We start from the raw sequence: 21,930 nt of genomic DNA on the forward strand, positions 1-21,930 counted from the left end.
ACCTGTAATGGCTAAGGGCAACAGCTAATTCAATAGATTCGATCAAAATCACCACTTCTTTCTTTGCTTCTGATTTATTACTTTGGCTGTAGTTAGTCATCACTCATTTTAGTTTGCTTTTCAGCAGTCATAAATTATGCCTCATAAATAAAAAGATACAATCAAGGAAATCATATCAAGCCATCTAGAGCCCTGGAGTATACTTTCCCCTGGTACTCACACTAATGTCTTTTTAAAGGATAGCTTGCCATGGTTTTGAATATGTCAGAATCACAATTTACTGAGGTCTTGCAAGAGTGGTGCTCGAAGAGTCTCACTGGTAAATCTGGATGCCAACAAATACAGTCTAATATCTGTATGTAATTTAATGAAAAAAAAATCAAGCTTTTGTAAAAAAACAAGCTTTTGTTGCATCAACACACCTGAATTTAAGACTGTGTTGACAAGAGAAACATACTGCCTGAGGTGGGGCTTACTGAGTAAAATTACATGGTTTCAAATGGCCCTTTTCCCTATTGTGTGCCTTCTACTAGGGGAAAGGAAGTATCTCATTCTGCAAAAGGATATTTCAGGTAGGTATCATCATTGCATCAGTGAAACAACATAGTTATGTCTGCTTTACTTTTCAGAACCTGAGGTCAAGCTTGGTAGTCTAATGCAGATGTAGTATGAGAAAATCTCTTTAACTGGAAGCAGAAACCTTGTAAGAACAAACAATCTTACAAACAAAATAACAAGCAGGGAATGGAAGAAAGAACTCTTTCTTTTTTTAATGTCTCTGCTTTGCAGTGCATCTTTCTGTCAGAGAGATGGGAAGAAATGGGGAATTAAAACAATGAAGACGAGCCAGATATGAGGGATACTACACATGGGTGACAATCCATCACTGGTCAGTTGGAAAACCAGTTTTACCCCATTTTAAACTGCAGAAGTCACTGACCTGTTTGTCAGTAACTAAGCAGCACAAACTGGAGCTCAGCCAACAATTTGACAGATAGGCTGGTAAACCAAGTGTCCTTCCTGGCACTGGAAAGTGACCAATAGGGCTAACATATTCTACACCCCATGTAGTTGGTCCTTCCTTAATCTTCATGACTTTGCACCCATTTTTTTTCTCTTTACCTCTACAAAGTCAAAATATGATTTGTTTTCTCTTTGAGAGGACCCAATACATATTTACCCTGGTGTGTCTCAGGGTATTTCCTAGACCCTTCACTTGGCTGCAGCAACAGGAGGCTGAGAAGGACTCCACACACAGGAGGGATGCTGTGCCTCCAACAGTGGTCAGAGGCAGGCAGCTCCAGCACTGCAGACCCTATTTGGTGCATTGAACAGTCCTCTTGGAGAATAAACCTCTGCAGGGAGCCATAAACCTTTCTGAAAAGGGACAATTGTAATCTTCGGTCTTTTACATGTTCTGTGCCTGCCAAATAGAAATAAGGATGTGTCCTAAACCAGGAAGACATTAAGCCATTAATCTAAAGAAGCAGTTTTAAGAACACAACTAAGTGCAATCGTGGAGGAGTGATACTGCATTTGCATGGAAATCACACCATACTGTGACAGCTCTGCTTTGCTCTAAATGCCACAAAGTCTCTGCTCGGAAGGGCCTTTCCTTAGCTGAGAAAAGCAGGTTTGGCTCTATAGGCTGCTAGATGGTAGCACTGCACACGTCTTTCAGTGATTCCTGAGGAGGGCTTACACATTCTGCTTCAGAAATATTCAAGGAATCAAAGGATTGCACTTGCAAACTCATTAGGCATCATGAGTTGTAATGTTTGTTTAAGTCAGGGGGGGTTTCAGGAGATGATGCAATAGCACATATTTAATAGAGTTGGGGATATCAGGCAGAATTCCAACAAATACCTAGAAGTTGCTCTAGAAAATGCAAATATCTAAATGTGCAACTAGACCAACAGAGGGAATTTTGAAGATCTAAGTGTTTTGGAGTACGGAACAGTAGGCACTGTATGACATGTAAAAACCCACTGAAACCTAGTAGGTGCTGATATGCTCATGTAGATGCTGGCCCTTAAAGTATAAATAGGCTTCCTTGAAGAATAGTGATCAAGCATTTCAGGGCCATAGTCCCTTTTGTCATCACGAGCTTCTAAACTCACTTCATCATTTCTGGAAGTGCAAATTTTGCACCTAATTTTATAAAACCTAGTATTCAGCTGAAGTTTCCAGGAAAACAAACAAAAAACAACAAAACAAACCAACAAACCCAATGAAAAAAACTCTCAAAAAACCCCCATATTCAAAAGTCCTGGTTTCAGGTCCAAAGAAGCTATTAGAGCATTGAACTAAATCTCAGTATCTCCAAAAATGCCGGAGAGAGTCCCATCACAGCACTTTGATTTTATCTGCATTCTGCTGGAGGAAATTCAGATGCATTTAAAGTTTTATGTCCAGCAAACAAGCCTCAAATGCAGAGACAGGAGAATCAATATCCAGCTTAAGTGAAATATAAATCTGGGTTTCATCAGCATAATAGCAAAAGCCAAGCCCTACACTTATGAATAACTTGTCTCACAGGCAAGATATAAATTGTCAACAATGGAGAGGCTCAGAGTAGATCCCAGAGGACTGCTGCAAGTGACTTCAGCAGAAGACAAACAGATGCATTGAAAAACCTCTCATGGTGAAATAAATGGCCACTGGTGAAAAAAACCAAAAATGATTTAGAGTTCCAATCAAAAGCTCAGCCTGGTTATGGAGCAGAACCAAGATAAAAAGCTAAGTCTTGAATACAGCACAGTAAAGCACAGGAATCCGATCAAGAGGCTTCTTTTTTTTTTTATTTTTCACTGATAAGTCATTAAAAATGTTGGCTGAAGAAAGTCTCTGTGGTATCAACTTCCCAAAAAACAGCTTCTGACTGAGATAATTAAAAGTTAGTCCAGCTGAGAACATCACACAGCCAATACCTACAACATACAGCTTGGAGAGCTTTACTTCATCTAAGAAAGATTCCTAAAAAGTATGGTTTGAGTCTGCTACCAATGCTTGCTGTCTACTCAGCCCCATCTGCACTTGAATTCTCATTCCTCACAGATCCTGACTAAAGCAGAAAGGAAATCTGGTCTAACAATAGTTCGGCCGACACAGGCTGTACAGTCTCCATCCTTGCATCTGCAAGGAGGGAGGACTTGATCCAAAACTCAGCTGGACATAGCCCTGAGAGCCTGCTCTATCTGGACCTGCTTCAAGCAGGGAGTTAGGCTAGATGCCTTCTGGATGTCCCTTCCAAACTGCACGACTTGATGAGTCTATGACACAGATACATACAGCAGCTGGACAGAATAATGTGATAAAGCAAGATTTTAGGTTTAATTCTTCATGGTTTCTGGCTACTAAAAATGAAAAAGCAACAGCAGTGGAGCAGAGCTGTCAAAGAACCTGATCTACACAGTGTGCTCTCATCAAACTTGCAGATGACACCAAACTGGAGGGACCAGGTGATATGCTGAAGGGCAGATCTGCCAGTCAGAAGGGCTTGGAGAATGGGAATTTCAGCAAGACAGATGCAAAGTCCTGCTCCTGGGGAGAAATAACTTCTTGCACCCTCACAGGGTCAGCATTACTGACCAACTAGTGAGCACCTCTGCTTGAAAGGACCTAAAGGTCTTAGTAGATAGAAAGTTGAATACAAGCCAGCAGGGTAATTTGGCAGCAAAGATGGCCAACAGCCTGAGCCATTTAGCAAAAGCACAGTCAGACAATTAAAGAAGTGATTACCTGCCTTTATTTAGTGTCTGTTTTGTTTTGGCCCCCAAATACGAGAAAGATATTGATAAATTGGAGCAAGTTCAGTGGAAGGCCACCAAGGTAATCAGGGGGTTGGAAAAATTTGCCTATAAGGAGAAGCTGTGGGACTTGGGTTTGTTCAGCCTGAGGAAGAGATGGCTTCGGTGGGACCTGATTGTGGCCCCCCAGCACCTACCCACAGGCTAATGAGAGGGTGGAGCCTGTTTCTTTACTATAGTATGTGGTGGGAGGGGACAAGAGAAAACAGGTATAAGTTCAAGCAAAAAAGGTTCAGGCTGAACAAAACAAAAACCCTTTTTTGCAATGAGGACAGCCAGGCAATGGAGCAGACTGTCTGTAAGGTTGCAGTCTCCTCCCCAAAGGTTTTCAAGATGCATCTGGATAGAGCCCTGCAAAACCTCATCTGACCTCTTTACTGACCCAGGCAGAAAGTTGGGCTGGCTGGCCTCCTGAGAGCCCTTCCAACCTGAATGATCTTGTGATCCTATAAAGCAAATGAGCCTGTAAAAGAAAGATTGCACCACCTAGCTCAAGACATGGAATGCACTGCTTCAGGTATATATGAAACAAAATGAGAAATAACACCAACCATCAACAGCAAATTCACTTTTGAACCTCTCAAAAAATGTGCTTGTTATTCTAATGACTGATTTAAAGAGAAAACAACCCCAGTCCCTCTTAGTGTAAACTGCTCTAAGATCATAAATTAAAAATTAATTCACAGTAGATTGGGGGAGGATGGAGAAAGAAAAAAAGAGTAATAAAAAAAGGCTGCCTTCTAAGAACTAGAATTTCCCTTAACAGGGACTTGCTGAGGCTCTGGAGGGTACAAAAACATTTAAGATACACAGGCACCTACCACTAAGCTAAAGAAAAACAAATGCTGAATGAATGTATTTCTTGTATGAAATTATTTTCAGCTTCTCAACTCCTTAAAATACATTCACAATAAACATTCAGGTTTCACAATGCTATTAACATTAGAACTGAGATGTGTATGTTCATTGTAAGTGTAAAGTAAGGCTCTCAAAGTGTACTGAAATCATAATCAGAGCTGCTAAATAGCTTCAATTCCCACCTGATATTCGTACTCTGTGTAAGGCAGCAACTTCTCGTCTTTGAAGGAGGTTGACGAACCATTGTAAACAAGTGAGAGGTCTAAATTTATGTGAGCTTGAGTTGTTCGCCTCCTGTAAAGTTCATAGTACAAAATCTTCCCGTTTGGCTGCTTGGGGCCGGTCCACAGGATGGAAGCAGTCGACTGGAAGCCGCCGGCTGTTTGTATTTCAATGAGAGGGGCCGGCTGCACTGCCGGCGGCGCCTCCAGCGTCTGTGCCGATGCCCACTCACTGGAGGCACAGCCCAGCTCCGTGCAGGCTTGGAGCTGGACTTCGTACCTTCGGGAACGCAAAGCAGGAGAAAGGTGATTAAAACGCTGCAGATACAAATATAAACTGTGCGTGAGATCTGGCAGATTTCTCAATTTCCCCTGGTCTTTGGAAATTTTATATAGGAACACAGTTTGTATGAACACACAGATTATGTGCTGTGCTTTATACAGCAAAGAGGAAGAACACTGTCTTCTGGGGTATTCTTTGGGTGTGGTTTGGGTTTTTTCAGAGCACAGTTAACATCTGCAGGAGTCAAGTGATCAAAATCATTTTGATTTTGATGATATAAATCAAAATGATGATTCATTGTAAGAGATGATTTGGATGTCATTTGAGAGCTGTAGAACTCCACTCTATTACTCTCTTTGGATTTAGATTAGTTATATGTAAATAGTAGACAAACTTATCAACCATGTAACACACACAAATTATGCCTACACAAATACATAAGGAAAGGTCAGGTGAATAATCAAGAATTAGTGAGGAAGATACTACTTCAGTATCAAGTGTGCTTCTGCAGGAGAGTCTGGTGCCCTCCCTTAAGTTTTAGCTTTCACTTAATCACAAGTCACTCGTTTCCAGCTCAAGGGTTCAACCATGTTCCTGGTGTGACCCCATTAATATCAACTCAACTACACTGTGAATGGGCCAGCTACTACAACTTTGGTCTCCCCACCCCGAATGTTGTCAACTAAAGCCCTATTTATTCTCAACAGCAGACACCATGTGAAAGATAAACCAGTACAAGATCACAGGTTTCGGAGTCTATAGCAGAGTGCTGAATTACCCCTTCTATTAATTACAACCTAAGTCAACACTATGTACTTCGCTAAGATGATATAAAGCTGGTGTTACTATACATTTAAAGGAAAACAAATCCTTGTTTTATTATTTGCTTTTTAGCAAACAACCCCATGGGTCTGACTATCTGTTTAAGCAAGATGGCTGAGTTGTCTGCCAGCCCACTGCCCCACCCCACAGCATTTATTCAACAAATGAGTTCTTCCATACTTACCTGCAGTAGGGCTGTAGCTGTGCCACTATGTATGACCGTCTCAGAAAGGAAACATGAGAAGCATCAAAGTCAAAACTCTTCTTTCCTGTTTCGCCAGGCTTGTGGACTGAGACTGTGTAGTTTCTAATGTCACCGTTTACTTTGATAGGAGGATCCCAGGCCACCAAAATCTCACTGGAAGACCATGCCTGCAGCCTAGGAGGCAACATCCCAGATGGAGCAGAGGGGTTGGTTTTTATCCGAGCTGAGGGACTGGTCACGCTGCCCTGGCTGTTATTTGCTGTGACAGTGTAGCTGTACTCCATGCCTGGCGTTAGGGTGAAATCAAGATACCGAGTTTCCAGACCAGAGTACACAAGTACACCATCCCTCCTTAGGTCATAGCTTGTGATTTTGCCATTGGGCTTATCTGGGAGTTTCCATGTGATTTCAATTGACTCTGAGCCCATGACCAGCAGCCTGGGAGCTTCCATATTTAATGGTGGAGCCTCCATGGTCATCACAGACTGAGACGTGCTAGAGGTGCAGCCCCCAGCAGTACAGGCGACCAGTGCAAAATCGTACTGCGTGTAAGGCTGCAGGTTAGAAACCAACATTTGCAAACTTTTGCCAGGATAATACTCTTCATTGCCTAATTTCAATATGTACTTGGTGATATCTCCATTTTGTATTTGGGGAGGTGCCCAGGATGCACTGATTTGAGTGGCACTGACAGCCCGCAGAGATGGGGGCTCCACCAAGGCAGGAGCTGCTTCCAGTGTCCGTATTGCAGCTGGCTCACTGGTAGAGCAGCCCCCCATGGTACAGGCAACCACTGCATAGCTGTACACCATGTAGGGCAGCAAGTCCTCATCCACATAGCTGAGAGTAGCAGCGTCGAAGCTGAAAGGATAGAGAACATCATTCTTCAGCAGCCTGTATGACTGCAGAATGCCATTGGGCTGTGCCGGAGGCCTCCAGGATATGAGCACATTATGGGGGTTGGCCGACACCACGGATAACCTGGGGACAGCAAGACTTTTTGGGGCAGTTTGACTAGTCTTTGCCACTGTCCAGGAGCTGTCAGCATAGCCTGCTGCATTCCAGGTGCGTATTTTATATTCATATCTTGTCCATGGCTGCAAACCTTTATCATTATATGTGAATGTATTACTTTCAGTGTTATATTCTGTGAAAACAATTTTCTCATCTTCTGTTGTTGCTCCGTGCCCCACAACATTCTCTTCTGTGCGTCTGTGAATAACTTCATAGCGAATTATTTTTCCATTCGGATTAACTGGCTGCAACCAGCTCAGTTCAATGTTGGTGGCATTCACTGCCTGGATTACAGGTGCCATTTGGGACACTGGGGGAGCTTCATCTGTCCAGACTGGCTGGGGTGGAGAGCGAGTGCAGCCTGCTGCATTGCACGCCTCCAGCATGAGGGTGTACAGGGTGTACGGCTCGAGGCGCCGGAACAGGAACTGGCGAGATAAACCACTGTACTCCAGGTGGTCATCGCTGAAAACATTGTACATCTGGTGAATTAAGAAAGAAAAAGAAAGAAAGGCAGGCAGGGAAGGAAGGACAGAAGCCAGGATAAAAGGAAAACAAAACAAAACAATTTTTGTCAATAACCAGTAGATGAGATCCTTAATCTTTGCAATAGGGTAAGGACTATTAGCCAATGATTCAGAAACTTACTTCCTTGCTAGTAACAATCAGATCACTGATACAAAAGGAATGTTTTGATCCAATTTTCATGATTTCTTCATTTTGAATGCAGTAATAAATCACTTAGTGACAGTTTTCATTATATTTGATTGTTATCAAGTTTCATTGCGAGGCTCTCACAGGCCAGCAGAAAGCTTCTCACGGACTAGCTCTAAAGAAAATCACTTAAGGAAAAAAACCTCCAAATAAACCTCTGTAGTTGCAAACCTTGCAGGTAAAGGTTTACACTCAGTTGAAACCACTGAGCTAAAAGAAGTCTCAAATTTCAGAACAACATTCTATCAAAACCAGGTTTTCTAGAAACACATTTTGGTGATGTTCAGTGTACAACAAGTAAGATTATGAGGTTTCATGTGCAGCTTTCTATGCATTAAATGAACAATTTGGTTCAGTGTAAATGAAAATTTACAGTCACAGAGTAGCACAAGGATGTTAATATTCATTTTAATAAAGTGACAAGCATAGAGAACTCACAGAGTGTCTTGTGCTTACATAGGACTTACATCTTATTTTAAACTATAATGCATACAGTTGAGTCTTTTTCAGCAAAAAATGTTTTAATTTGATATTCAGCATTTCCCTTCTCTTTTTTAATCAAGTGAACTGTCAAGATGAGTATTACCTTAATCACACCGTTGGGTTGGGAGGGCTCTGACCATTTCAGCAGCAGAGCCCTGCCATTTTCTTTCTTTTCCACAGTGAAGTCGCTCAGGCCACTGGGTGAAGCTTCCAAAGTTCGCACAGATGTCCAGGGGCTTGAAACCTGCCCGGCGTTGTTTACAGCTACGACATGAATATGATATGTTGTGAAAGGTTTCAATCCAAATAAATGAGCCTGATGCTTTGTTCCCTGAAGCAAGAATACAGATGTTTGAGTTAGTTAAAAAAGTAATCAGCATCTGTGGTTTATGTCACTTGGAAAATGAGGCCTCAGCTCTGGGTCACTTCTGACTGCTTTGCAGAATACCTCATCTGGTTACCAGGATTTTTTTGGGGGGTTTTTTATGCTTGAACCTCAAAAAGAAATTAGGGTTTAAAAATACTATCTATCATTCTGGTGGAGCCTTTGGAGCTAATTCCTTGGGATTCCTCCACAGACTGAATCTCAGCTAGGACACAACTTACAGTTCATTCAGCATGTGTCTGAGCTTGCTCAGTGAGAATGAGGCCTCCTGGAATTGGACTCAAGCATGTAAAAATCTGTGGTACATGAGTGATTCCTGGCTCTACAGAAATCTTATCCATCTTGTGTGTACATGTGAGATTTCAGAAGCATGCTGTCCTGTTCAAGCTACTTAGGGCATTGTAATCTGGATAAACAGTTTGTGAATCCCACCAGGCTCAGCCAGGGCTGCAAGGACCGGGGCTGACCTGCTCCCACACCAGAGCACAGCCCAGCAGAGGGGTATGGTGGGGATGCAGGCTGATGGACATCAGCCATGGCCAGGAGCAGCCACTGGAGTCCCAGCGCACCCCAAACAGCATCTGACACAGACCTGACACTGCTCAGGCAAAGAGAGCCTCAGCACAAAGTCTGATCTAGGCAGGAAGGTGGAATTATTTTGAACAGTCACAAAAGGCACAGTGACCAACAAAAGAACAGGAGTAACATGTTTTAGTAGGAGACTGTGCAGATGTGTCTGATCAGAGGAGCAAAGAAAAAAGGAGTTCAGCTGATCACTGATATATTTAATCTCATTTTTAGCTGTACTTTGGCATGAATTATATAGACCACAAGAAAGGGAGTGCAGGAATTCAGTTGCGTTCATGTGATAGAACAAGCTGAAGTCAATTTCCCTGTGTCAGTAAGTCGTATTAAGTTGTTAAATGCTAACATTTTCAATTGTTTAATATTTAAACATTTGTTAAGCTATCAGACTCAGAAACAAATTTTAAAGAAATATTAATTTCTTTTTTAAAATATTAAAAGTTAGATCATAAATATTTAAATAGTTATTTCCTCAAAACAATGAGTTAGTCTTTTAGATAAATATAGCACAGCATTTGAATGACCATTATGAATATTAAATCTGAAGATGCCACAAGTACAGATTATAAACATACTTTTCTGATAAATGATTCCTTTTTTCTGTTAAACAGGGCAAACACTAGCAAGATTAATAATGCAAAAAAGTATAATTCTTTGTTAGGAATTCCCAGTCATCACTGCCAAAAAAGCATAAGCTGAAATGCAAATAGCAATCACTTCGAACAGATTATATATAAAAAAGCTCTGGCTGCCATGGGATATTTAGAGATATCTTTTGTCATAAGAAACATGGAAAGCATGTGGGCTATAAAGCAAAAACATATGTATATTATCAATAGCAGCACCTGTTCAATTACAGTTTATTTCGGTATGGAGAATTTCGTTCAGCCCCTAGATGGCAATACTATCAAACACTTTTTGTAACATGAGTACTTAATGATTAACAACGTGCGTTCAGTCATCCAACATACTCAAGGCAGCCATTAAAAAAATAACAAACCTGATTTCATTATAGATTCTTTTAATAAACATTTATGGCTTAGATCCTTGAAAGTGGAAGCGTTTAAACTGCCATAGCCAAAAAACCTATACAGCCGACCGCAAAATTATGAACTGCAGGTTAAAGAACCACGTTTAAATCGAGGCTCATGCTTAGCATAAAAATCTGGCATCAGAAATTATGTTGGCACAAAACATGATTAAAATTAGCTTTACAATTGGATGTAGTCTTTATTAATAGTTTTTATGAGGACAGTTATCTATTAGGTTTTCAAAACAGAACTTTTAAAAGCCTAAAATTTACACTCCGTGGTTCGGGGGTGGGGATGGGAGGAAGGGAGAACACAGCATTAAATTATTGCCCCTGAACTGCTACACAGAGGCACTCTGAAGGTACAAACACATTATTAAAAACATCAGACAAAAAGCAATGGCTCTGCTTTTTAATGAGCTGCATCATCGAGTGGCTTCTTGTGACAGCAGTGCTACAAAACACTAGATTTCTGTTTTTTCTAAACAGAAAACCAGCATATTTTTCATCACCCTCTACCATTTTCCCACTAAACCCCAAGATTTAATTATTTACAACCCTCACTACACTTTGAAATGAAACAAGGATAGAGGGATTTCCTTGCCTGCAGTTCATCATGTTCTCTGGAGACTGCTAAACCATTCCTTCCAGGGATGACTTTTATCCCTGGCTCCTACAGATACTTCTTGAAGAGCAAACGGTTTACATGTATTTTTGTTTTGTTTGGTTTTGAAGTAAGCTCAGGGGATGTACTCCCAGAATACAGAGCCACGCTTTCTCCCCCTGCACTGCTGCCATTGCCAGTTGTGAATTTGCTCAGCTCAAAGGCTGATGCTGAAAAGAGGATGGATGGCAGACTCGGTGATTCATTTTAAGAATCACTTTATGTCCTCCCATGACATTTTCAGCCTAGAAATACTGTCCTGCTGGAATGGTCAAATATAAATTACAAAATACACCTTGCGCTGATAGCACTGTAACTTTGGCTTCAGAGGACAACGACACAGCCTTAAACAGTGCGGGAACAAAATCATTGTCTGGAATATTCTCCCAGTCTTCTTCTGCAAAGCCATAAACTCATATATCCCATGTTTACACATGTTAACAGTCCAGATTTCATTCACCATTAAAAGAAAACCAACAAAATAAAATTTTAATGTGAACATTAAGATGTTCATGGACTGACTGACCATGAAATCCAATGGACTACAAGCCCATGCCCTCCTGCCTCCAACTGTGAAGCATTCTCACTCCATCAGTCATTAAATTAAGAATAATCCAGCAAACATTTAAGTGTGTGCAGTCTCACATTCCTCCTCTATGGCCCTTTCATTCTTTCCATGTAAACACTTATAGAAATGGACACCTGAGGGAGGACGGAGGTTGTGACAAGCCACTGTGACCTGATCACACTCTGTAGCCCAGAGCCCAGCCTTTGACACAGTCCTTGCTTCTGGCAGCCTGGTCTCCTCTCCTGGTGCAGCTCTGGTGGCACTATCACTACTTCCAGCAGGATCTTTGGTTTTGCTGTGTAAAATGCTTCACATGCTGCCAGTGGCAGCACAAGCTCTTAACAGCAACAAATACACTCCTCCACTAATTCCACTTTTCTAACTGTAAATTAGGATAAAAGTTATTTAAAATAAAACCTTGTTTTAACACATTTTTCAAAACATAAAATGAGAGAACATGAATCATGAATAATGTATCTGTCAAGATTTGCTTCAGATTGCCTTTTTTGTTTGTTTATTTTTTAATTCATGAACACAGAAGTCACTTAAAAGTCTGGAAACAAATTAGCATAGTCTTTCATGCCGTTCAAAGACAGTGGCATCCATAATGCAAGGTGCCTGCCTTCTTTGCTACCTCTTGGTCCTCCTCCCAGGCATGAGCAAGGCTGTACAGCCTTGAAGGGTCTGATGATTTTACACCGCCTACTGTGATTGCTTTTGACTACTTGAAGTGCCCCTAAGGTGGCAACAGGGTCAAGAGGTCTTTGTAGGTTGAAAATGATCAAAAATTAGCATTGATCTGTAGCTGTCAATAATACTCGGCACGGGTGGACTCCCTGCACAAATGTTTAAACTGCATACAACTACACAACCTAGTCATCTTTGAATCGATCGATCTGATGAAGCAGCACTTTCCAGGGGTGTCACTCTGGGCTTTTCCTCATCTTTCAAGGCAGGCCAGCTTACCCAGTTGCCTAGGTCTCAGGGCATGAGTTCAAACCATGACAGACACATCAGAAGATCTCTGAACCACTGAAGAGCTGATCAACAGGCAGCTTGAGTATCTGTCCCTTCTTCAGGGGTAATCATCAAAGCTCAGCAAGTCATCACCAGTCATGTTAAGGTTAGGCTCTGGTTTCTTCTCTCTCCCTATCTTCTCTTTCTACCATAATCTCTCCTTGGCAGGTATCTTTTATAGCTGAATAAAAAGCTAGCTCATTCTTTCTACAAGCCTCTAACTAAAGTGGCATCAGACACTACCATGCTGTTAATTGGAGTAGTGGCACAGGGATCCAAGCCAGCTCTTTCATAACCCATGGACATAAACGATGGGAAGGCAGTTCAGTGGAACATCCCCTTGTCTAGAGGCAGAGATGGGGAACTCTCCCTGGAAAAGGGAGGAGAAAGCCATGGTCTCCTGACAGCCAGAAGATCAATCCCACCATCCTATGATGAAAACTTCCAAATTCCCCATCAAGGAAGTCAAACAGACTCCTCCACATGTGACAGAAGCAAGGGGGAGTGCTTGGGGGTTTATAAAGATACTCAGTTTATCCTCACCTTTGTCATTATCCTCTTATCCAGTTCCCTGTCTAATCCAGACTCTTTGCCATTTTCTGCAAAGCACTGGGAGCACGTCTACCTTGACTCTGATGTTCACTCTTATTTCCCAGACTATTCTTAGCCCCTGCCTTCACTCTGAACATTGCACTGAGCTCCTATTCACATGCAAACAGTAACTTGTCCTTTGGGCTGCCTTCGCTCGCGGGCTTATATCATGCATGCGGTGTCTTTTCCATTTAAAAAATCTACTCTCTTCCTAAAGCCTTATGCTCAGATTCACAAGGATCTAACTTACGGATACACAAGTAATCTATGAGTCTATTCCTGTAGCAATGCGGACTGGAATATAAATTATTCCCATGTTAGTACTGAAAAACCTCAAAGGTTAGTCAAACAGAAACCAACATGTTATTCATTTAACCAGAAATTATCTTGCCTACAGGTAATCAGAATTTCCATTTTTTTACAAGAAATTGATGTTGTACTATTTATCTTCCTCCCAATTTGTATGAAAAAAAATTTAGATTTTTCATTAAAGTTTTTTTTGTAAATTTCACTCTTCAAATTTTTCATTTTAAGAACTTTGCATTTAGTGTTAGAATTTTAAAAATTGCCTTTCAACACCTATTTTTAATTTCAAATAATGATTTGATTATGTGATATGACCCAACAGGCTTTCAATAGCAGCAAAATGTACTACACAGGTAATAATTTTTATGGCAAATAAAAACCCAAAGAAATTAAAAAAGAAAACTAGACAAATATTTAAATAAAACTTTTAAGTTTGCAAATCCAGATTGTCCCTTATTAAGCCTGAAATAATTTTTAAACATTTTTGTCCAGGGAATGTTCATCCAAATTGTCTTTTGTTGAGATGAAAGGACACTCTTCCTCTCCCAGCCGAGAGATGGATCGATACACTTTCTTCTACAGTGGCAAGGAAATTACATTCAAAAAATTCATTATATTTGAGCCTGCTTTTCTATAAATAAATTTAGGAAATTTTAGTTTAGAAATGTATTAGAATAAATTCAGCCCACAAAGTAAAGCACATGAAATAGTTTCTTATTAAAACATAAATGTTGATTGTGTGATCATAAAGCATTCTTTTTTTTGAGATTCCTGGCAAAATGAATGCTTTCTCTTTTTTTAACTTTAAGAATGTTCTTGTAATTTATTTTTAAGACAAATGGTAGTTTTGCCATCAACACCAGAGAACACAACTTTTCTCTCCTCTGTGACCCCATGTTCTCATCCTTTCCTAACAGCACCATGCTAGCAGCATTTTTAATAAAAACCCAAATCTGCACAGCCTGTTTCACTTGCCACATAACTGAATCACTTCCTATGCCAACTGTCCTACATGGGCTTGTGGACTGTACTAGGAACAAACCTTTAAAAACAGCAGTAATCTAAACGCAAAATATTCTGCAAATAACAACAATTGATACCTGATATAAAAATATTACATTGCAATTCATTTTCCTCCTTCTTGGCAGGGCATGTAAGGAACTGTGAATTGCATGTAGCTGAATCTGTCTCATGGAGTTGCTGCCTATTTTCACAGGAGACAGTTTTCTTTCCTGGCATGGCTGGGACCTGCTGCAGTCTCACCGGGCATCTGAATCCCCAGCTTTGACTTGAAAGCAAAGCAACACAAAGAAAACTAGGATGCATTGCACATTAAAATGAAATCAAATAAAATCAAGTTGGCCTTTGGGTAGCAGTACACTTTTAAAACACCAATGATGTTGCACTTTTGATGGTAAAACTTTAAAGAAACCTCTTTGGGCAAAGTCAACATTGCTATTTCAGTGAGATTCTCCTCTTTCTCCTTCTCTTTCTCTTTCCCTTTTCCTTTCTCTTCTCTTTTTCGCTTTTCTCTTCTTTTTTCTTTCATAATTATTTCTTTAAAATTCATCAAACATCACTGACTGGCACCTTTTCAAAAATGTATTTCCATCTGTATTTGTCTAATTTCTACTAAGAAATACTGAAACCCAAAAAAGATTCCTTTTTCTGCATGACTAAATAAATCAAATAAACCAAAATACCAATGACATGACATTCCACTATAGGCACCATCTAGAGGACGATGTCAACATGTTTTTCTAACATTAATATTTTATCTCTAACAACACTCACAAGACCTACTGTATAATAAACCACAGTTTTTCGCCTTATTTTCCCCCCCCATATTTTTCCACTTTAAACCATGTTTATTATTCCTCATGGTGAAAAAGTGAGGTAGAAGGAAAGAAGCAGCTCTTTTTATAAACTAGATAGATGATGGGACAGTTTCCCATAAACTTTGGGTTTACTCAGTTCAAAGCTGATATCACTACTTATCCCAAATGGTACTTTTTGCTTTCAATAATCATGTTGAATATGAACAGCTAGACTAAGTGTCTCTTCAAACTAGGACAGGCTACATCTGAAGGAAAAATAATTAGTACTATTCGAGACACAATAGAGCATAACAGAAAATACTTAAATCCCAACAAAACAACAATTATGTGTCACCCTTGGAAAAATGCACATATCTTGTATGTCCTGGTCTTCAGCTGAGTGGGGCATGCTTTGTGGAAACCTGGTGGGAGTGCAAGAGGAGAGAGCAGCTATATCAGCAAAGACTTCATGGTAAATAAAATGCAGCATGATATTAAAGCAACGTCAAACCCTACAGAATCGAGCTGGGAGATTTGTGTGATATTCCAAATTCACACACCACACAATGTGGAATCTGCATAAATTCATCAAGGTAGTGCAGAGCTTGCAATTTGTTGGGCCTGCCTCAGCCACAAGGGGAATAGGAATGGAGCATCTTTGAGGTGAAGCTTTATAATCTGGGACAGAAACACATCTTCAGGGAAGGTAAAAAAAGCTAGGAAAGTCAAGCACACAAAGTCTGCTTGGAGTTTGTGCCTCTTCATTACAACTGGTGCACTCATCCAGCTGAACTCCAACATTACGCTTAACGTAAGTACCACATGTAGTGCTCCTGATGAGCAATGATTTTCCATCCATTATTTGCTAACATTTAGGAGTGGGGTTTCTCTCATGGATTTATTCCATAGTGTCTGTAGACATGGCAAGAGAAAGAAAAACCACTACTGCTGTCAAACAGCAGCTAGAGCCTAAGGGCTCAAACCTGCAAATGGTAGGGGGCACATCCTTAATATGGAGCATTAGGAGGTTAATGTTATATTTCTTCCTAATGCCATAAACCGCATTTGCCATTTGATATTTTGGCTGATGGCCAGAATCAGAGCAAACAAAATCTGGACTGCCACATCAGTCTTCTTAGTCTCAAATTTTTTTTTTTTTAATTTTTCCCTAAATATGTCCAGAGTGGCAGAAGCTTTATAAACCAATGGAATGAAACCATGAATGTTTTTTTATCCATAAAAATGGGTAATTTATGTCCATGAACTTCTCAACTCAAGGTATCTTATGGCACTCAGTTTTACTTTGTTGCAGAAAAAAAGTGCTTTTGTTGTGATCAAATGTTTTGGCTTTTGGTTTCATTTGAAGTTTTGTTTTCCAAGAATTCACACTGCACCTGTTACATTTGTGACTTCAAATAGGTGTGCTATGAGATGCCTTCTTCATCTCCTTCCAAATAACATCATGTATGATAATGTGAGGAAAAGTATCTCTGAACACTGTAAAACCATCTCCATCTGATCTTAAAATGACCTGAGTGCAGTATCTTAAAATTTCTATTTTCCGTAAAATTTGAAAAAGAGACTTTAGGTGTAGTTTTGGTGAATGGAAAGCAGAGAGGAAAGACTCCTTGGTTTCCCCCTTATTATAAAAGCAATTATTTTCCATTTTTGCCTTTGCACAGCTCAACAGCCATAACAGGGAAAGAGAAAGGTAAAGAGAAAAAGAGTTTGAAGAAAATCTTCAAGGGGATTTGTACAAGGACAATCTGAATCTTAACACAGATTGCAGGTGAACTCCCACATCAGTTTCCTTGAAAATGCCACTGAATGCTCCATAAAATTAAGACTTTGCAGTTATATGACTTTTCATCATAGGATCTCACATCATGTTACAAACAATTAAGTCAGTCTCAGGATATCCCCCTGAGTTCTTGTGTGCAGCTTCAGGAAACTATAGTTATTGGTTTAGATCCCATTTTGCACAGGTACAATAGAGGTGTCATATTATTGTTAAATGCAAACTTAGTTTATTCCCTTTTCTCAACCATTCGGAGTCCTTGTCTCTCTCACCCAATGCATGCAAAAACCCAGCAGTTCTAACTGCTGCTAAGTAGAGGAAGATAGCACAGCCTAAAGGCAATTCTCAGCTTCAAATCCCTGCTTTCTGCCAACACAATGGAAAATAAAAGCAGCATTTTAAAGGAGACTAAAAGGTTTTTACTTCTGCATTTTTTATTCCTTTTTCTCTGCCCTGTACTGAACAGCCCTAGCTTTTCATTCAAACTTTGCCTGCTCCGTATGTAATCACTTCTGGGAGACATCAAAAGGTAAGCATAAACAATTTACCTGGACGTACATTATAGAGGCCAAAGTTTAGTCTGAGTATGTGGCTGAACTTAAAATGTCACCTTTAAACTGAACTGGTGTACCGGTTTGGCCAAATTTAGAAATATATCCTCTGAGAGAAGGCAGGTTACCACCCCTCCCCCACCAGATTCGGGAAAAAATAAATTTTCCTTGAAGGAAAGTGAAGGAGATAAAACTATTTATTTAACAAACACACGGGAAAAGGAAAATAATGCTAAATAATAAAATCTTTCACTGTGGAGAAAAAACCTGGGGAAGTGTCAGAGTCCTCCCTTTGGTCTCCTCGGAGCTGGGGCTTGGCCCAGGGCCAGGCCCTCTGTTCCCCTGGAAAGTCCTCCCGATGTGCTCTGATATTGAAGCAGTCCAGTAGAAAAGGGAGAAAATCCGAAATTCCAGGGAAGGGAATAAAAAATTCAGCTCTCAGTCTCTCTCTCCGGAGAAAAAGAAGCTGAACAACTGGCCAAAAAACTGACTGGAAAGCAGCAAGCCGGGTGCTTCCTCCCTCCCCTACCGCAGCTGGGGAAAAAAAAAGTCGCTATCTCTGTGTGACCTTGAACAAGCTGCAAACTGCTTTGAAAAAGTTTTGCTCAGTTTTTCCTTCCCCCTCTCAGGCTCAGTTTAGAGGCATAGAAAGGCACAAGAATTAATTTCTGGGCATAGGCAGCGACATGGGATACACATCATAAGGTCACCCCAAGACAACTGGGTATTTTAAAAAATGATGGGCTTTTCTTCACCAGGTTTTCCATTCCTTTCCTCAGTGCTTTACACTTCCTACACTTCTCCAAGCCGAGACCAGCTGAGAGTAAAGGAAAGAATGCAGGCAGCCATTTGGGAAAGGTGCAGTCCCAACAGCCTTGTGTAATAAGAACACTGAGTTGGTGCTTTGTGTTTGTTTGTCTTTGTTCCCAGACAGAACATTGCTGTGTTAGTGCAGGATTTTGCATCAGAGAAATCCATCCAAAGAATCCTTCCCGGTGCCCCGCTTTCAAGCAGAAGGGGACCGCGTTAGAGTTAGGGTTAGATTAAGGTAAAGGTTAGGGTTCTGGTTAGGGATGGATTAGGGTTACGATTAAGATTAGTATTAGGTAAGGATTAGGATTAGTTTTAGGATTAGGATTGATATTGGGATTAGGATTTTAATTGGGATTGGCACCATGATTAGGATTGGTATAAGGATTGGGATTAAGATTAGGATTGGGATTGAGAATGGGATTAGGATTAAGATGAATTGGTATTATGATTAAGATGGATTGGGATTAGGATTGGATTTGGATTGGGATTAGGATTAAGATTGGGATTATGGTTATGATTAAGATTGGATTGGTATTAGGATTAGGAATGTGATTAGGATTAAGATTGGGATTTTGATTGGGATTAAGATTGGGATTTTGATTGGGATTGATTTTGAGATTAGGCTTGGATTATGATTAGGATTGATTTTGAGATTAGGCTTGGATTATGATTAGGGTTAGGGTTTTAAAGTGTCCCATATATATGCCTCAACATATATCACCAATGAGGAGAAGAAAATTCGTATTAAAAAAACCTTATGTGTCCCTGCCCCAGAAATTCTTCACCAGCAGAGAAATCTTCCATGATCAGATTGCAAGCAGCTATCCTATCCCCCCAAACATGCTGCTGAAGGCAAGTACCCGGATGCCTCCCAAAACCCGGCTTGTGAAGCTGAGTTGGGGGAGGAGTTTGGGGGCACACAGATGCATCTAGCCGCAATACCACGAGGTCTTCCTTGTCTTTTTCATTTGGGTAGCTTGGAGATTCATCTTGGCCTCTGCTGCTCTTGCCTTCGCTCCCTCTTCCCTTTTGTCCTGTTTCCCTGCCTGTGCCTGCTTCGCCCTGCTGTGCCAATTCCGGGAACCAGCTTGCCGATGTGAGGATCCTGTGCTCGCAGCATCCACCCACACCCAGCTTCCAGCCGCCGCCCGCACCCAACCTGCAGCCACCGCCGCTCGCAGCCACCTCGCCCCGACTTTGAGAGACCGCAGCCGCTCCAGGAGCGCGCCTTTAACTGCAGCAGCCTGGCTCCGCTGACAGAAGGGACATGCAGCCTGCTGCTCTTTAAAAATCACGCCCAGCCCGCCACTGCAGCTACGCAAACGCACCCCACTCTGCAACGCGTGCGCTCCGTCTGCCAAACCGATGCTAACAGACAGCTGGGGTTCTGTGGGAACGCTGTTCCCTGTCTTCCGTTTCTTTCCCCCTCTCTCTCTGCTCCTTTTTCCTGTTCCCCCCGCCTTTTTTAATAAGAACACTTAGTTGGTGCTTTGTGCTGTTTGCATGTCTTTTTTTTTAAATTGCATTTCAATGAACGGTTCCCACATATAACACTGCCGTGTTAGTGCGGGATTTTGCGTCAGAGAAATCCATCCAAGGAAAGTGCGGGATTTTGTGTCAGAGAAATCCATCGAACGAATCCTTCCCGGCTCCGCCTTTTCTAGCAGAAGGGGATGGGGGTTGGATTACAGTTAGGGTTAGGGTTACGGTTAAATTGGGGTTAGAGTTAGGGTAAGGATTAGGGTTAGGATGAGGGTTAGGATTAGTTTTAGGGTTAGGATTTTGGTTAGATTAGAGTTAGCGTTAGGGGTAGGACTAGTTTTAGATTAGGTGTAGGGTTATGGTTTAGGGCCAGGGTTTGGTTTACGTTAGGGTTAGGTTTCGATTAGGGTAATGTTAGGGTCTGAGTTAGATTTAGGGATAGGGTTAGGGTTAGAGTAGGGTTAGTGTTATGGTTTGGGCTAGGCTTAGTTTTTTGGCTAGATTAGGATTATGGTTAGGTTAACCATTTTGGTTAGTATTAGATTAGTGTTAGGGTTATTTTTAGGATTAGGGTTAAGTTTATATTTAGGATTAGGCTTTGATAAAGGTATAGGGTTAGGCCTAGGGTTAGTGTTACTTTTAGAGTTAGGGATAAGATTTTTTTGTTAGCGTTGGTTTACAGCTTGGGGTAGTCTTACGATTATGCTTTTTCTTAGTCTTAAATGTAGGCTTTGCCTTTCTTTGTAAAGGTTTAAGGTTAGCGTTATTTTTGGGGTTACGTTTAGGTTTTGATTTAGGTTTAGGGTATATTATGATTATGATTAGATTCGGATTAGGGGTTAGGGGTTATGGTTTAGGATTAGGGTTTTGGTTAGGATGAGGGTTAGAATTTGTTTTAGGGTTAGAGTTAGGATTAGGGTTAGGATTTTGGTTAGATTAGTCTTAGATTAGGTTTAGGGTTATGGTTTAGGGCCAGGGTTTGGTTTAGGTGAGGGTTAGTGTTAGATTATGGTAATGTTAGGGTCCGAGTTAGATTTAGGGATAGGGTTAGGTTTAGGCCTAGGGTTAGTGTCAGTTTTAGGGTTAGGGATAATATTTTTTGTTAGGGTTGGTTTAGGGTAGTCTTAGGATTATGCTTTTTCTTAAATTTAGGCTTTGCCTTTCTTTGTAAAGGTTTAATGTTAACATTATTTTTTGGGGTTATGTTTGGGTTTTTATTTAGGTTTATGGTATATCATGATTATGATTAGATTCAGATTAGGTTTAGGACTAGGGTAGGGTTACGGGTTAGAATTTAAGGGTTACAGGTTCGAGTAGGATTAGGGTTAGGATTAGTATTAAGGTTAGGGTTAGGAGTAGGGTTAGGATTTTGGTTAGATTAGAATTAGAGTTAGGTGTAGGATTAGTTTTAGATTAGGTTTAGGGTTATGGTGTAGGGTCAGGGTTTGTTTTAGGTTAGGGTTAGATTAGGGTAATGTTAGGGTCAGAGTTAGGGTTAGGCTTAGGTTTAGGGATAGGTTTAGTTTTATGGTTAGGGTCAGGGTTGGGGTTAGGATTTTCTTCAGATTAGAGTTAGCGTTGGCGTAGGATTAGCTTTAGACTAGGTGTAGGGTTGGGGTAGGATTCGTTTTAGATTAGGTGTAGGGTTGGGGTTTGGGTTACGTTTTAGGTTTAGTGTTAGGGGTTAGAGGTTACGGTTAGGATTAGGGTTAGGATTAGCTTTAGTGTTAGGGTTAGGGTTATATTTAGGGCTAGGATTAGGAATAGGGTTAGGATTAGTTTTAGGGTTAGGATTAGGGTTAGGATTTTGTTTAGATTAGCGTTAGCAGTAGGGTAGGATTAGCTTTAGATTAGGTGTAGAGTTGGGGTTAGGGTTTGGTTTAGATTTAGGGTTAGGTTTAGGGGTTAAATTTT

At 40.7% G+C, this 21,930-nt stretch overlaps 1 protein-coding gene across 3 annotated transcripts in view; it reads right to left on the bottom strand.

Moving 5' to 3' along the window:
- USH2A (usherin) overlaps window positions 1-21,930 on the bottom strand; it is a 388,094-nt gene that overhangs the window by 19,966 nt on the left and 346,198 nt on the right. For all 3 annotated transcript variants that reach the window (XM_048298182.1, XM_048298180.1, XM_048298181.1), the window contains exons 62-64: window positions 8,513-8,740; window positions 6,178-7,694; window positions 4,850-5,168 (exon numbers count right to left, since the gene is read on the bottom strand). In XM_048298182.1, the coding sequence (XP_048154139.1) occupies window positions 4,850-5,168; window positions 6,178-7,694; window positions 8,513-8,740 (2,064 nt within the window). The remainder of the gene's footprint in view (window positions 1-4,849; window positions 5,169-6,177; window positions 7,695-8,512; window positions 8,741-21,930) is intronic.

The sequence above is a fragment of the Corvus hawaiiensis genome, chromosome 3, assembly GCF_020740725.1.
Source record: "Corvus hawaiiensis isolate bCorHaw1 chromosome 3, bCorHaw1.pri.cur, whole genome shotgun sequence".
NCBI lineage: Eukaryota > Metazoa > Chordata > Aves > Passeriformes > Corvidae > Corvus > Corvus hawaiiensis.